This window comes from Amblyraja radiata, chromosome 7 (assembly GCF_010909765.2).
Source record: "Amblyraja radiata isolate CabotCenter1 chromosome 7, sAmbRad1.1.pri, whole genome shotgun sequence".
In the NCBI taxonomy this organism is placed as follows: domain Eukaryota; kingdom Metazoa; phylum Chordata; class Chondrichthyes; order Rajiformes; family Rajidae; genus Amblyraja; species Amblyraja radiata.
The window spans coordinates 22,100,151-22,117,751 of record NC_045962.1 but is presented as its reverse complement, the minus strand read 5'-3'; the positions used below and the strand labels follow the sequence as shown (position 1 = coordinate 22,117,751).

At 47.8% G+C, this 17,601-nt stretch overlaps 1 protein-coding gene across 2 annotated transcripts in view; it reads right to left on the bottom strand.

Annotated features, from left to right (window-relative positions):
- Positions 1 to 11,061, bottom strand: part of cerkl (ceramide kinase like) — a 113,094-nt gene extending 102,033 nt beyond the window's left edge. Inside the window, exon 1 of one of the 2 annotated variants that reach the window (XM_033023832.1) lies at positions 10,683 to 11,061. In XM_033023832.1, coding sequence (XP_032879723.1) covers positions 10,683 to 10,899 — 217 coding nt within the window. In that variant the 5' untranslated portion in view covers positions 10,900 to 11,061. The remainder of the gene's footprint in view (positions 1 to 10,682) is intronic. The other variant, XM_033023831.1, reaches the window with a different exon arrangement.
- Positions 11,062 to 17,601: the final 6,540 nt, after the last annotated feature.

The following is a 17,601-nucleotide window of genomic DNA, read 5'->3' as shown; positions in this document are numbered from 1 at the left end:
TAAGTTTAATTTGACACCTAATTCACTTTCATATCTCAAGTATTTAAAAAGTTATGGCCATTTTCATACTCGGAAATTAGCATCTTGTTCCCTATTGATTTTCTATGGACGTAACAAAAAAGCTGTGATCGTGGACAGTCAAAAGCCCATAACTTTCTTAAAAATTAAGAGAACTGAATGAAATTTTCAGTTATCATAGATTGAATCATTCTGAAACAAATATAAAATAATCTTACTTGGATGACCTGAAATTAAAGCATATAATTAGTTAGTTACCCAAGTGTAGCTAATTTCAAACTTCAATTACTAGATCTAAACATCTATCCATTTCTTAATAAATGATTAACATTTTTAAATAGCCTAAGTGTGCAAATAATATTCATAAATAATTCACAATAAAACATGATTTTAAAATCTCATTTACATTAATTTATAGGCCAAATGGAAGGAATTTAGTGTTCAATTGCTGTAAATTAAAGTCCATTTTAAATCAGCTTTCTAGCGGGATCCTGTGAACGCGCTGGTTTAGAACGTTCACATTGCGGTAGATTTGTGCCCCCAAATGCCCAGAAAAATACTGCGGGATATAATGGGGCCAAAATGAGCTACTCGCAATATTAAACTTTGTATAAAGGGATCTTAAGAAGCCCTTTTTAATGTAAAAATAAGCTACATACCTTCTGTGGTTTGCTTTATGAGACCCTGCGGTTGCTGGTGGTCGCGGGTTTAGAGATTGATTTTTAAACTACTATAACTATTATCCAAGGCCTTTAAAACTAATAATAGCTTTTGCGACGGGGTCTTCCAGCGATTTTCCGTTAATAATTAACAAGGCTGAACATCTTCGATTTGAACAGCCTGGAGAAAATCGCGTTTTAAACCCGCCCCCCTCTAAACGGCGCCAAAATCGCGCACACCCGCAGCGACAGATTTTCAGCGACGCTTCAGGTAGGCTTTGCAACATACCTACATAACTGCAAACCTCAAGGACTCAAGGACTTTAAAAGATTGATTCATATACGTGAGGACCTTTTAAATTACCCAGAGCAGCTTGCCAGTCAACTTGCATGCATTGGCAGTCTGTATGCAGCCAGATTTTTACAAAAGTAGATCATCTCCATATCTATATTATTAAAGTCTGATCTTGACCACTTCCTATTGTTCTGTATATTGATTTTAGAAAAATGCGGCTGTGATTTTTGGCCATCTTACTCAGAGTCTCCCTCCGCTGCGCAGGACAAGATAATTTTTCCCATCGATGAAAAATAAAAGTTATTAGTGTTTTAAAAATGTTGAGATTCTCTCTCCTGAAGGCCACGCTCCTTCCGGAGAGACTATAAAACCTGGAAGTGTTGTGTGCCTCAATCAGTCTCTGCAAGATGGGAGAGCGTGAGGGTCACGTCTCTCAGACTGAGCTGTGAATAACACTGAAAACATGTCTACTAAACTGTGAGTGGTTTTACTGACCTGTCAGTGCCCTTAATGTGGTTTGAAAATATAGTTTGGAAATGCTAAAGCTGTGTTGCCTTTGGTTTGGAAATGCTAAAGCTGTGTTGCCTTTGGTTTGGATATGCTAAAGCTGTGTTGCCTTTGGTTCGGAAATGCTAAAGCTGTGTTGCCTTTGGTTTGGAAATGCTAAAGCCGTGTTGCCTTCGGTTTGGAAATGCTAAAGCTGTGTTGCCTTTGGTTTGGAAATGCTAAAGCTGTGTTGCCTTGCCTAATTAAAGTTCCCTTGCCTAAATAAAGTTGCCTTGCCTAAATAAAGTTGCCTTGCCTAAATAAAGTTGCCTTGCCTGATTCAAGTTGCCTTGCCTTCTATCTATTATATAAAAGTCTGTGCCTGTCGCCTGCCGTCCGTCCGGCTGCCTTTCTGCCTTTTGATTCGTTCCCATCGTGTGATGTCACAATGCCCAATGCTCGCAGATGTCCAATCACAATGCCCAATCCTCGCAGATGTCCAATCGGAATGGATCCATTTACATGTACGGCTTCCGGCTGCATTTCTTCCTTTGATTCACTGCAACTCCGAAACCAGACGCAGAATCGCCGACATCTTTTCCATTTCGGTAGAGATTTCACTTTTCTTTCTAAGTATCCGCTCCTCATTACATTTCGTCATGTTTAAGTACACGTTTTTAATCAAATCCTTCACCCCCCCCCCCCCCCAATATTTCAAAAATAAACTGGCTTCTCACCCATAGAAGCAGCACCAGCCCCAGCCCCTGGTGAACGTTCCAACGTGTGATGTCACAATGCCCAATGCTCACAGATGTCCAATCGGAATGGATCAATTTACATATGCCTTTGCAGGAGCCCCAGCCCCTGGTGAACGTTCCATCGTGTGATGTCACAATGCCCAATGGTCAAAGACATCGTTGCCATAGTGACAGTACAGAGAAGGTTCACCAGACTGATTCCTGGGATGTCAGGATTTTCATACGAAGAAAGACTGGATAGACTCGCCTTGTACTCGCTAGATATTAGAAGATTGAGAGGGTATCTTATAGAAACGTATAAAATTCTTAAGGGCTTAGACAGGCTAGATGCAGGAAGATTGTTCCGGATGTTGGTGAAGACCAGAACAAGGGGTCACAGTTTAAGGATAAGGGGGAAATCCTTTAGGACAGAGATGAGAAAAACATTTTTCACACAGAGACTGGTGAATCTCTGGAATTCTCTGCCACAGAAGGTATTTGAGGTCAGTTCATTGGCTATATTTAAGAGGGAGTTAGATGTGGCCCTTGTGGCTAAAGGGATCAGGGGGTAAGGAGAGAAGGCAGGTACAGGATACTGAGTTGGATGATCAGCCATGATCATATTGAATGGTGGTGCAGGCTAGAAGGGCCAAATGGCCTACTCCTGCACTTAATTTCTATGTTTCAATGTTTCCCTCTCCTCACCCCTCTCCCTCTCCCACCCATCCCTCTCTCCCCCACCCCACTTCCCTCTCTACCCCACCCCCTTTCCTCTCCCTCCGCCCCCTTCCCCTACCCCTCTGTCCCTCTTCCACCAGTCCCTCTACCCCTCCCCACTCTTCCACTTCTCTCCCCTTACCCCACCCCTCTCCCTCCCTCACCCCTCTCTCTTCCCCTCCCTGTCCCACCCCTTCCCCTACCCCTCTGTCCCTCTCCACCACTCCCCCGTCCCTCTTCCACCACTCCCGCTACCCCTCCCTCCCTCCCTCCCCACTCTTCAACTTCTCTCCCCCTTCTCTCCTCCCCCTCTCCCTCTCCTCACCCCTCTTCCAACCCTCTCTCCCCCACCCCTTCCCTCTCTACCCCACCCCCTTCCCTCTCTCCCCCGCCCCCTTCCCCTCTGCCCCTCTTCCACCACTCCCCCTACCCCTCCCTCTCCCACTTCTCTTCCCTTCCCCCACCCCTCTCCCTCACCCCCCCTCCCTTCCCCTCTCTCCCCCACCCCTTCCCCTACCCCTCTGTCCCTCTTCCACCACTCCCCCTGTCCCTCTTCCACCACTCCTGCTACCCCTCTCCCTCTCCCTCCCTCCCCTCTCTTCCATTTCTCTCTCCCCCCACCCCTCTCCCCCTCCAATCCCACTCTCCCCCTCCCTCCACACTCTTCCCCCTCTCCCTCCTCATTCCCTTACCATGCACAGTCTCGGTCTTTAAGAAGGAACTACAGATGCTGGAAAATCGAAGGTAGACATAAAAAAAGCTGGATAAACTCAGCGGGTGCGGCAGCATCTATGGAGCGAATTGAATGGTCAACGTATAGGATACTGAGTTGGATGATCAGCCATGATCATATTGAATGGTGGTGCAGGCTCGAAGGGCCGAATGGCCTACTCCTGCACTTAATTTCTATGCTTCTATGTTTCCCTCTCCTCACCCTCTCCCCTCTCCCACCCATCCCTCTCTCCCCCACCCCCCTTCCCTCTCTACCACCACCCCCTTCCCCCTATCCCTCTGTCCCTCTTTCACCACTCCCCATACCCCTCCCTCCCCACTCTTCCACTTCTATCCCCTTACCCCACGCCTCTCCCACCCCCACCCCTCTCACTTCCCCTCTCTCCCCCACCCCTTCCCCTACCCCTCTGTCCCTCTTCCACCACTCCCCCGTCTCTCTTCCACCACTCCCGCTACCCCTCCCTCCCTCCCCACTCTTCCACTTCTCTCCTCCCCCTCTCCCTCTCCTCACCCCTCTCCCTCTCCCATCCCTCTCTCCCCCACCCCCCTTCCCTCTCTACCCCACTCTATTCCCTCTCCCCCCACCCCCTTCCCCCTATCTCTCTGTCCCTCTTCCATCACTCCCCCTACCCCACTCCTCCTCCCTCCCCACTCTTCCACTTCTCTCCCCCTTCCCCTCCACTCTCCCTCCCCACTCTTTCCCCTCTCTCCCCCACCCCTCTCCCCCACCCTCCTCCCCATCCCCCCTCCCCCACATCTCTCTCCCCATCTCTCACCCCCTACCCCGCTCTCCTTTCCCTCCAAAATCTATCTCGTTTCCTCCACCTCCTCTCCCCTCCCTCCCCTCTTCTCACCCCCCCCCCCCCCCACAAACGCCGTTGGGGAAACAGACCCAACGGGTCTGCACTTGGTCTAGTATATAATTAAAAGTCTAATCTTGACGACTTCCTGTTTGCGCTTTATATTGATTTTAGAAAAAACGCTACCACGTACGGCTGTGATTTTTGGCCATCTTACTCGGAGTCCCCCTCCGCTCATCAGGTACCGAGGATTTTTCCCATCAATGAAAAATAAAAGAGTTATTAGTGTTTAAAAAATGTTGAGAATCTCTCTCCTGTCAATCACACCATGATGGCCACTCCCCTTCTGGTGGGAGGGGGGGGACTATAAAACCTAGAAGTGTGGGCGTGGCTCAGTCTCTGCAAGATGGAGGAGGGAGAGATCACGACTCGCTGTCTTTAGTGGCCTTGCACCCTTCTTGAAATGGTATGAAACTGCACTTAAATTTGGTGGCCTTGCACCCCGCTTGAAGTGATAAAAAACTGCACTTGAATTTGGTGGCCTTGCACCCTGCTTGAAATGGAATTTCAAGGAATAGCCGTGAGTCAACTGCCAGCCCACCAGCCTTGAGTGACTGAGCCGCCAGCCCAAGAATCCATTCGGCCCAATATGTCCATACTAGCCCTCTTGAAACCAGTCCTTTCAGCCTACAACACCCATACTAACGCTCCAGAAAGCCCCCCCCTCCCACTCCCGGCCACCAATATTGGAATTGGTGGAGCGGTGGAATATTGCGTTGGGGGACCACTCCTCCCCTGTGATGCTGGGCCCACTTAGTCTAGTATCAAAATATATTTATGATGAAATCTTGCAATTTAATGCAATTAATGAGATATTCTACCTGCGAAAATTAGCGGAGTGGGGAAAACCAGCGGCTTGCCCCTTGGATCAGCAGTTTTCATTCAGAGGAAAGTATGCCTCTTTGCATACAAATATGTTACTCAATGTCATAAGAACACATATTAACTAATTGTCCTCCTGTTACATTTTTCAACCTGGAAGAGCGTTGTGATGAGAAATACAGGACTCGCTATACCTTAGAGATGCAGGATTGGTTGTACCATTATATTTGGCTCCAATTCATTATGCAACAAGGTAGGAGAACAGTTGTCAGCCAACTCGGGCATCCTCATTGCTCCTATGTCACACGAAGCCAATGTATCCCATTACGAAACACTCCCATTCTATACAAGTCTTCATATATAGGATTCAGCCTTGCTTTGCCTTCTCTTTTGAGCCACCTTGGGTCTATGCTCTCAAACTTGTTGCTGCAGAGATTTCTCTGCCTGCTGTGGCAGCTTTAGAGGTAATCCGGCAACATCATTATCTGCTTCCCTGTGACATGACATGTGATGAGAAAGATAATCAGTGATTTCTTTCGAGCAACTGTGTGTTGCAGATTAACCAATGCTGCTTTTGTCTCTTATGGTTGCTGGGACTTATTTTGAAGTGTTATAAATTAGTCAAAAACATTACAAATTCTAAACTTTACAGATGCAAACTATAATCAGTAGAGACATTTCTGTCGTCCAGATTAACTTTGAGTGGTGGCAGAACCTGGTTCATTGGCTCCCATGCTTTCCTCAGATTTTGACTGTGCTTTTGGATTCATTAAAGAGACTGTGGAGCCATCTAGTCCAGATTCGCAAACTTAACCTTGAATTTGTATACAAGGAACATAGAATAGTACATCGCAGGAACAGGCCGTAATATCTGTACCAAACATGATGCTGAGACTAACAGTTATCTGACTGCACAGAGTCCATATCCCTCAATTCCATGTGTATACATATGCCTATCAAAAAGTCTCTTAAATGCTACTAGCATATCTGCATCCACCACTACCCCTGGCAGGGCATTCCAGGCACTCACCACCCTCTGTGTAAAAAAGCTTGCCCCAAACATCTCCTTTAAACTTTTCCCCTCTTACCTTACCTTAAATCTCTTGACATTTTTCTTCCTTTTAATAAAAGTGAGCAAAAGCTCAAATCTTGTCCATAAAGGCCATATAAAAATTCTCTACAAAAATCAGCAAAACACCAAAAATACCAAGATACAGGGTGAAGAAATAAATTCTCAAAAATGTAAGTTGAAAGAGTCCTAACAGCTGCTGTCCTTTAAACAAATCTTTTCTTATCCCTAAACATACCAACACGTTATCATTTTAAGAGCGACTCAAGTGCATCATGTTTTCCCTGCAAGGATGTTGGCTGCTGCAAAATATTGTGTGCTACTTTTCCCATACTGGCCTTACTGCCCTGTGCCTTCTCCATTGCTAGAATGAGGCCACATGCAAACTGGAGGTACAACACCTCATATTCTGCTTGGGTAGCTTACAACCAATGATATGAACATTGAATTCTCCAAATTTAGGTAACTACATAAACCTTCCCCTCTACCTCTACCCTCAGAAACCCCCACACCCATCTCCTAGGCTTTGTCCTGCCCCTCCTCTCTTCCAGCTTTCACCCCACCCCCCACTACAATATCTGAATAAGGCTCCCACCCGAAATGTCACCCATCCATGTTCTCCATTGATGCTGCCTGACCCACTGAGTTACTCCGGTACTTTGTGTCTGCTTTTATAAACAAGCATCTGCAGTTCCTTATTTCTTCTGATCTATTGATTCTGAGAATCAATTAGCTCTGTCTATTTCATGCAGTTAGATCATATGTGGTCTTACATTGAAGCTTCACCAGGCTGGAACCTCATTTTTAGATATGGGTGATGCTGCTTGTGGCATGCCCTTCTGTGTTTCTCACTGTACCAATTTGATCATCTGGTGGAAGAAGGGACCCAAAACTTCATTCCTTCCAAAGATGCTGTCTGACCCACTGAATTCCTCCAGCAGGTAGTTTTTTGGTCATCATGCTTGATTATAATGGTAAACTGAGAGATGTGCCACATTATTAGGTTAAAGACTGAGGTAGACAACTACCATTGGGTTTAGATTCACATAAAGCCCAAACCAGGAAAGCATGGCAAGTTTTCTGCCATGAAGGACTGATGTGAATGCGTAGAGGTTTTACAACAATCTGGTAGCCTTGTTTTCATCACTCTGTTCCATGATCTACTTAGAGCAGGCACCTCAGCATAAATGGTCAAAGAAACACACCAACTCCCAAATATCCACATCACCCTCTTAAGTAAACAAAGTTCCACCTGTGGCAAAGGTTAGAGGTCATATATCGCCTCATCTGCTATATTAGAACCAATCATCCTCGAACCCAAAGGACTGCCCAAACAGAAACAGAAGCGATATGGCAGCCCACCGGGTTAGATTACAGCAGCGAATGTTTGTACTACTTCTGATGGTAACGTGGATGCCTAATTTTGAACTGCCAGTTCCGTTTAGAGTCTATTCAACGTAAGATAATTAGTGCCAGACAATACAAACGGTGGCCTCAGTGTGAAGATAGTACTTTGGTTCCACAAGGACCACACAGTGGCTACTCGTTCTTCATTATTCATTGGAACATACAGATAAATGTTGTTGTGAATGCTTCAGGCTTGTCTACAGCAGTCACATGCTGGGCCTCGCCATTGTTCTTGATACCTCTCACTCCTTGAGGTTGTGTAAAGAATTACCAGAATGGTGCAGGGAAGTAGGATTTTAGCTGCAAGGTTAAGTCGGGTTATAGTAGGTCAAAAGGAGAATAAACAGAGATGCACAGCAATGTGATAAGTTTAGATAAGACAGACAAAAATGAGATTCATTTAGCCGATGGTACAAGGACTACAGTTGTATAAGATGACGATGAGGCTGCATTTCGAATACTGAGTTCAGTTTTGATCACACTGTTGCAGGAAGGATGTCATTTAGCTGGAAATAGTGCAGAGAAGGTTTACGAGGACTCGACACCCTGAGCTATAGAGAAAGGTTGGGCAGGCTAGTACTTTTTTCCTGGAGCGCAGGAGACCGAGGTGTGATCTTATAGATGAGTATAAAATCATCAGGGGAATAGATCGGGTGAATCTCTTACCCGGGGTAGTGGAATTGAATACCAGAGGCTGTAGGTTTAAGATGAGAAGGGCAAGATTGAATAGGAACCCGGGGGTAACATTTTCACTCAGAGGGTGGAGGGTATATGGAGCGAGCTGCCAGAGAAGATAGTTGAGCCAGGTAATATACAACATTTACAAGACCCTTGGACAGATACATGGGCAGGATAGGTTGAGATAGGAATTGGCCAAACGAGGGCAAATGGGACTAGCTTAGTATGGACATCTTAGTCAGCATGGGTGATTTAAGCTGCAGGGTCAGTTCCTGTTTTCCATGTGATTCTATGACTATGAGACACAGATTTAAAGTATTGGGGAAAATACACGAAAAGAGCTTTGTTTAATGCAATAAATAGAAATGATCTAGAACTCACTGCCTATGAAAGTAATACAAGCAAGCAGAGATAATCAAAAGACATACAGGTTTGTAGGTTAATTGGTTTCTGTAAATTGTCACTAGTATGTAAGGTAGAATTAGTGTGTGGGTAATCGCTGGTCGGCGCAGACTCTATTCTGCCGAAGGTCTGTTTCAATGCTGTATCTCAAAACTAAACTATCAATCTTTGCGTAATTAGAATGCGTTGATACAGTATCTCGGATCTTAAATTTGAATAAAGGAAACTGTGATGATATGAATTGACCTGAATAGTGTAATTTAACATATGACAGTAGACAAGCATTGGCTATATATATTTTTGCCATAAATATTTCTTTAAAGCAAAAATAAAACTGAACATGATCAAACTGCAACGGTCAAGAGCAGTTAAAGAAAGTGCACTAGTAATTCACTTCGCGTTAAAAAGGGCATTCCCAGGTATAAGAACACAGATTTCAAAAATAAATCAGTTAAAAACTTGGAAATAATCCACGTAGGGCTACAGGGATTAAATTGGGCAATGAGGCTTATTGGGTAGCTCCACAGAGACCAAATATGGACTCTATGAATCAAATAACCCCCCTCTATGCCACAATGACTATAAAACGTATGCACATTTCTGATTTGCCAAAAAGTAATTTAGACACAAACTTAAGGTAGACACAAAATGCTGGAATAACTCAGCGGGACAGGCAGCACCTCTACAGAGAAGGATTGGGTGACGTTTCGGGTCAAGACCCTTCTTCACCCTTAAGTCTGAAGATGGGTCTCGAACCAAAACGTCACCCATTCCTTCTCTCCAGAGATGCTGCCTGTCCCGCTGAGTTACTCCAGAATTTTGTGTCTACCATCGATTTAAAATAGTATCTGCAGTTCTTTCCTACACACTTAGACACAAGCTTTATTGGTACATTCATGCTTCAAAATTACACGTTTGTTTCGGACCGATTAATTGGTCTTTTAAAAGTGTTTAAAATCACAGGAGACCTACTGTTTCTCAAAAGAACAAAGAACAGTATAGCAGAGGAACAAGCCCTTCAGCCCACAATGTCTGTGGCAAACATGATGCCACAATAAAATAATCTCATTTGTCTGCACATGATCCATCTCCCTCCATTCCCTCATAATCACACCCAAAAGTCTATATGCCACTATGATCTATGCCTTTACAACCACTCCTGACAGTGTGTTACAGCCACCCAAAACTCTGTGTGTGTGTGTGTGTGTGTGTGTGTGTGTGTGGGTGTGGTGGGGGGGGGGGGGGGGGGACTTGCCGAAACGCCTCCCATTCCTTCTCTCCAGAGATGCTGCCAGACCCGCTGTTACTCCAGCGCCTTGTATCTTTTCTTGTGAAACCAGCATATGCAGATCTTCGATTATTTAAACTTTGCCCTTCTCACCTTAAAGAAATGCCCTCTACCCTACTTATGCCATTAAAAACAGACTTTTGGTTTGGTGCCCTATTTTGCACGATCAAAAAGAAAGGCATTTGGCATGAATAGAATAGAGAGTCAGACCTTTTTATGGACTTTCAACATCTGGTTACTTTGCTTGGCGAAACACACCAGCGAAAGTAAGTGCGAGCTGGTTGGTGCCTAGTGTAAAATGTTGGCCCGCTGCAGCTGTGTGTTGAGGAGTTCGACCACATGTGTAGGGAGGAACTGCAAATGCTGGTTTACACGAAATGCAGGAGTAACTCAGCGGGACAGGCAGCATCTCTGGAGAGAAGGAATGGGAGGCGTTTCGGGTCGAGCCCCTTCGTTAGACCGACCACATGTTGATGACCGATGCCAGTCCGCTGGCCGCCGCCCACACGCACCTGCAGGACTCTCCGGTTCAATCGCCGTCCATTCCAGCCTGCTGGCAGTCAGCAGCACGTCGCAGCTTCTTTTCTCAATCTGGAATATCCCCCTGCAGATGTGTTGGTGGGGGCCGCCCCGGTCCGGGCAGCAGTCCCGGGACACCTCCTTCCTCGGGACTTCGCCGCTGCACCAGGCGGCCCCGACGGGCGCTGCACGCCGCCTGTCCTCAAACATCTCTCGGGGGTGTAATGGTGGCGGCGGCGGCGCTTGTACCGCTTGTACCGCGACCCCGGGTCACTCGGCCGCCCCCGTCCTGTTTGTGTTGGTGACCGGCTCGGCAACGCTTCCTGCTGCGGCCAGTGCGCGTGCGCCGTACCGTACCGCCGACCGTTGGTCGCGAGCGTCCGCCCCCCGTTACTCCCAGGGTGAATGTCGTTACTCCTGGGGTCCGGTGTGAGTGTCGTTACTCCCACCTCCCGGGGTGAGTGTTGTTACTTCCAGGGTGAGATCCGTTACTCCCGAAGTCCGGGGTGAGTGATGTTACTCCCGGGGTCAGGGTGAGTGTAGTTACTCTTGGGGTGAGTGTCATTACTCCAGCATTGTTACTCCCGGGGTGATTGCCGTCACTCCCGGGGTGAGTGTCATTACTGCCAGGGTGAGTGCCGTTACTCCCGGGGTGAGTGCTGTCACTCTCGGGGTCAGGGGTGAGTGCTGTTATTCCCAGAATGAGTGTTGTTACTCCTGGGGTGAGTGTCGTTACTCCGGGGTGAGTGTCATTACTTCAGGGTTGAGTGCCGTTACTCCCGGGTTGAGTGCCATTACTCATGGTATGCGTGCTCGTTACTCCCGGGGTCCAGGGTGAGTGTCGTAACTCCTGGGGTGAGTGCCGTTACTCCCGGGGTCTGGGATGAGCATTGTTACTCCCGGGGTGAATGCCGTTACTCCCAGAGGGAGGACTGTTGCTCCCGGGGTGAGTGTCATTACTTCCGGGGTGAGTGCCGTTACGCCTGGGGTGAGTTTCGTTACTCCCGGGGGCTGCGGTGAGGGTCGTTACTCCCAGAGTGAGTGCCATTACTCCCAGTGTCCGCGGTGATTGGTGATACCCCCGAGTTGAGGGTCATAACTCCTCTGGTGAGTGCCGTTACTCCCAGGGGGAGGGCCGTTACTCCCGGGGTGAGTGCGTTACTCCCGGGGTGAAGAACGTTACTCCCAGGGTGATTGCCGTCACTCTCGGGGTCTGGGGTGAGTGTCGTTACTCCTGGGGTGAGTCGTTACTCCCAGGGTGAGTGCCATTACTCCCAAGGTCTGGGGTGAGTGTCGTTACTCCCGGGGTGAGTGTCGTTACTCCAGGGGTGAGTGCCTTTACCCCCGGGATCCGGTGTTAGTGCGGTTACTCCCGGGGTTAGTGCGGTTACTCCTGGGTTGAGTGCCGTTACTCACGGTATGTGTGCTAGTTACTCCCGGGGTCCGGGGTGAGTGTCGTTACTCCCGGGATGAGGGTCATTACTCCTGTGGTGAGTGTCGTAACTCCTGGGGTGAGTGCCGTTACTCCCGGGGTCTGGGATGAGCATTGTTACTCCCGGGGTTAGTCGTTACTCCCGGGGTGAATGCCGTTACTCCTGGGGTGAGTGCCGTTACTCCTGGGGTGAGTGCCGTTATTCCCGGGGTCCGGGGTGATTGCCGTTACTCCCAAAATGTGTGTTGTTACTCCCGGGGTGAGTGTCGTTACTCCCGGGGTGAGTGCGTTACTCCCGGGGTGAAGAACGTTACTCCCAGGGTGATTGCCGTCACTCTCGGGGTCTGGGGTGAGTGCCATTATTCCCAAAATGTGTGTTGTTACTCCCGGGGTGAGTGTCGTTACTCTAGGGGCGAATGCCGTTACTCCCGAGGCAAGTGCAGTTACTCCCGGGGTGTGTGCAGTTACTCCCGGGGTGGATGCCGTTACTCCCGGGGTCCAGGGTGAGTGTCGTTACTCCCAGGGTGTGGCAGGTGTTGTTTCTCCTGGGATGAGTGTCGTTACTCCCGGGTGAGTGTCGTTACCCCCGGGTGAGTGTCGTTAATCTCGGTATGAGTGCCTTTACTCCCGGGGTGAGTGCCCGTTACTGCCGGGGTCCGTTGTGAGTGTAGTTACTCTTGGGGTGAGTGTCATTACTCCAGCATTGTTACTCCCGGGGTGAGTGTCATTACTGCCAGGGTGAGTGCCGTTACTCCCAAGGTCTGGGGTAAATGCCTACTCCTGGGTGAGTGTTGTTACTCCAGGGTTGAGTGCTGTTACTCCCGGGGTGAGTGCTGTCACTCTCGGGGTCAGGGGTGAGTGCTATTATTCCCAGAATGAGTGTCGTTACTCCTGGGGTGAGTGTCGTTACTCCGGGGTGAGTGTCATTACTTCAGGGTTGAGTGCCGTTACTCCCGGGGTGATTGCCGTCACTCCCAGGGTGAGTGTCGTTACTGCCGGGGTGAATGCCGTTGCCCCCAAGGTCTAGGGTGAGTGTCGTTACTCCTGGGGCGAGTGTCGTTACTCCCAGGGTGAGTGCCATTACTCCCAAGGTCTGGGGCGAGTGTCGTTACTCCCGGGGTGAGTCGTTACTTCAGGGGTGAGTGCCTTTACCCCCGGGATCCGGGGTTAGTGCGGTCACTCCCAGGGTTAGTGCGGTTACTCCCGGGGTGAGTGCCGTTACTCCCGGGTTGAGTGCCGTTACTCACGGTATGCGTGCTCGTTACTCCCGGGATCCGGGGTGAGTGTCGTTACTCCCGGGGTGAGGGTCATTACTCCTGTGGTGAGTGTCGTAACTCCTGGGGTGAGTGCCATTACTCCCGGAGTCTGGGATGAGCGTTGTTACTCCCGGGGTGAATGCCGTTACTCACAGAGGGAGGGCTGTTGCTCCCAGGGTGAGTGTCATTACTCCCGGGGTGAGTGCCGTTACTCTTGGGGTGAGTGCCGTTACGCCTGGGGTGAGTTACGTTACTCCCGGGGGCTGCGGTGAGGGTCGTTACTCCCAGAGTGAGTGCCATTACTCCCAGTGTCCGCGGTGAGTGTTGTTACTCCCGAGGTGAGGGTCATTACTCCTCTGGTGAGTGCCGTTACTCCCAGGGGGAGGGCCGTTACTCCCGGGGTGAGTGCTGTTACTCCCGGGGTGAGTGCCGTTACTCCTGGGGTGAGTGCCATTACTCCTGTAATGAGTGCCTTTACTCCCGGGATCCGGGGTGTGTGTCGATACTCCCAGATTGAGTGCCGTTACTCCCGGGGTAAGTGCCGTTACTCCAGGGGTAAGTGCCGTTACTCCCGGGGTAAGTGCCGTTACTCCAGGGGCGAGGGCCATTACTCCCGGGTTCCGGGATGAGTGCGTTTACTCCCGGGGTGAGTGCCGTTACTCCCGGGTGAATTCCGTTACTCCCGGGGTGAGTGTCATTACTCCCAGGGTGAGTGTCCTTATTCCCAGGATGCGACGTGTGTCGTTACTTCCGGGGTGAGTGTCGTTACTCCCAGGGTGATCGCCGTCACTCCCGGGGTCTGGGGTGAGTGTCGTTACTCCCAGGGTGATCGCCGTCACTCCTGGGGTCTGGGGTGAGTGTCGTTACTACCGGGGTGAATAACGTTACTGCCAGTGTGTGTGCCATTTCTCCTGGGGTCCGGGGAGAGTACTGTTACACCCTGAGTGAGTGTCGTTACTCCCGGGATGCGATGTGGGTGTTGTTACTCCCGGGATGAGTGTTGTTACTCCCAAGTGAGTGTCGCTACTCCTGGGGACCGGGGTGAGTGTCGTCATTCCCAGGATGAGTGCCGTTACTCCCGGGGTGTGGGGTGAGTACTGTTACTCCCAGGGTCAGGAAGGGAGGTGTTGTCACTCAGGATCGGGGAGGGAGGAGAGGTTGCTGTTACACACACCGGGTCAGGGATGAGTGGTGTTTCTGTCGGGGGAGGGATTGCTGTTATTCACAAGGTCAGGGAGGGGATGGTGGTGTTACTCTCAGAGTCCGGGGTGAGTGCTGTTACTCTCAGGGTCTGGGGTGAGTGCTGTTACTCCTGGTGTGAGTTACTCCCGGGGTGAATGCTGTTACTCCCGGAGTCAATGCTGTTACTATTAGGATCTGGAGTAAATGCTGTTACTTCCAGGGTCTGGGTGAGTGCTGTTACTCCTAGGGTCCGGGGTGAGTCCTGTTTCCCCCAGGGTACGATGTGAATGCTTTTGGCACATTGGCCTTCATCAGCCAGAGTATTGACTATAGAAGTTGGGAGGTCATGTTGCATTTGTATAAGACGTTGGTGAGACCACGTTTAGAATATTGCGTTCAGTTCCGGCACCATTATAGAAAAGCCGGTGTCAAATAGAGATGTTGCCAGGACGAGAGGGTCTGAGCTATAGGGAGAGGTTGAGTAAGCTGGAACGCAGGAGGACGAGGTGTGATCTTATAGAGATGTATAAAATCATGAGATGAATAGATCGGGTAGATGAAAAGTCACTTAGAGGAACAGAGGACATAGATTTAAGGTGAAGGGGATTAGGAATCCAATGGTTAATTTTTTCCACACAAAGGGTGGTGGGTGTGTGGAACAAGCTGCCAGAGGAGGTAGTTGAGGCAGGGACTATCCCATTGTTTAAGGAACAGTTAGACAGGGACATGGATAGGACAGGTTTGGAGGGATACGGACCAAACGCAGGCAGGTCGGACGAGTGTAGCTAGGACATGCTGGCAAGTTGTGCCGAAGGGCCTGTTTCCTCACTGTACTGTATCACTCAATAATTATGACTAAGTCTGATCTCCCTGCCTATGATTGATGCGGTGCAACAATGGTTCACCACATTGATTCCTGGGATTGGGTTGGTTTTCCTATGACTAGAGATTAAACAGACTGGATATAGATTAGAAGAATGAGAAATGATCTCACTGAGGATTATTATTGGGATTGACAGAGTAGATGTAGGGATATTTCCTTTTCTTGGGCAGTATATTGTCTCAAAAGAAGTGGCTGGACATTTTCTCAGAGGGTAATGAATGTCAAGAGGGCTGGGGAGGCTTGGTTCTGATTATATTTAAGGTGGGTATTAATTGAATTTTGGATATTTAAGGAATCGCAGGATATGGTTTTACTGCAGGAAGGTGATGGTGAGGCAAAAAGTCAACCATGATATTAATGAGGGAGCAGATACATGGAATGAATGGCTTACTTTTGCTTCTATTTTTTTTAATGCTCTTTCATGTTCAAGCAATAATGTTAATTGGCTTGCCACTTACAACTGGTTTCACATGCCTTTATAGCATTGAAGAATTTCTGGCATAGGCACTGATTAATCAAAACAAAACGTAATTATTTTGCCTTGGAAAATAATGCAGATTTTCAAGATAAAACGTGGGAGGCATTAATGATTACTGGATTCCAGTGTCTCTGAAGTAGAAATAAAACTGAAATCATGAAAAGCATTTTCTTTGAACTTCCTCATCATTAGGTGGAAAATATTTTTTTTATTAAAAAAAAACATTACAAGTTTGTTTGTTTGAATTTAATCCCTCCTTTACATCAATGAAGTAACTCAACTCATCTATTAACTTAGTTCAATTTTGTTGTGAAAATTTTACATGAGCACATATGGGTTAAACTAAAAGGAAAGGAATCTTAAGGAACTTTAGATTCTTAAGAAATCTTATATCAAAATACTCCGTCCTTTAATCTGTAAGTGTACTTCACAAGATAGTGCTTCACTTTTATGTAAAAAAAGCACCAATTAAATGTTGTAATGTGAGATCTCTTATCTGTTCAGGCTTTCCATTATTTACCAGAACAGGTTCACATGGAACACCACGAGACTCCAATTTCTGCAAACGGCAGGCAAGGAAACGTTATCCAGGCATCTATTTTGTCAATCCCAATTGTAAACAAATTGCTGTAGGTTGGGTTAGTGTCTTCAGATTTGAATATGGGTTACTCTGGATCCACCCAAAGTGAGATAATGATACTACAAACTGTAAAGTTTACACTTTCAAATTAATACATAATTTTCCAAAGTTGGCTGGTTTCAACATAGCCCCAAAAGATATTCAATCTTGCACTAACCTGTTTGTTATATCAAATGGAGTTGGTCTGATTTGCTTCCTCCAGATTATCATATTACTAAAAGTCTGATCTTGACCGCTTTTGGCCCACTGTGCTGCGATTTCCGAGAGAACGCCGCCACCTACGGCCGTCAATTTTGGCCACCTTGCTCAGAGCCCCCCTCCGCCTTTCGGGACCGGAGGATTTTTCCCAACGATGAAAAATCAGAGAAATATTAATGGTTTTTTTTTAATTGCCATTCTCTCTGCTGCCCCTGCTGGTGGGAGGGGGGGACTATAAAACCCGGAAGTGGTATGCCTCACTCAGTCTCTGCAAGATGGAGGAAGCCTGAGGATCATGTCTCTCTGAGCTGTGAATAACACTGAACACATGTCTACTCAAATGTGAGTCCCCTTAATGTGCTTCTAAAACGCTTGCAAAAAGTGTCTATTGGTTCTAACTGCAAAAAAAAAAAGGCAGTTGGTGGTGGTAACTGCTTGGAAAGGCTGCACTGCAAAAAAAATGGCGGTTTTGGTGGTGGCAACTGCTTTGAAAGGTTGCACTGCAAAACAAAACTGGCTGTTGGTGGTGGTGGTAACTGCTTTGAAAGGCTGCACTGTAAAAAAAATGGCTGTTGTTGGAGGTGGTAACTGCTTTCAAAGGCTGCACTGCAAAACAATGGCTGTTATTGGTGGTGGTAACTGCTTTAAAAGGCTGCACTGCAAACAAAATGACTATTAGTGGTGGCAAATGCTTTGAAATGCTGCAATGCAAAAAAAAAAATGGCTGTTTTTGGTTGTGGTAACTGCTTTTAAAAGGCTGCACTGCAAAAAAATGGCGGTTGTAGGTGGTGGTAACTGCTTTGAAAGGCTGCATTGCAAAAAAAAAATGATTGTTGGTGGTGG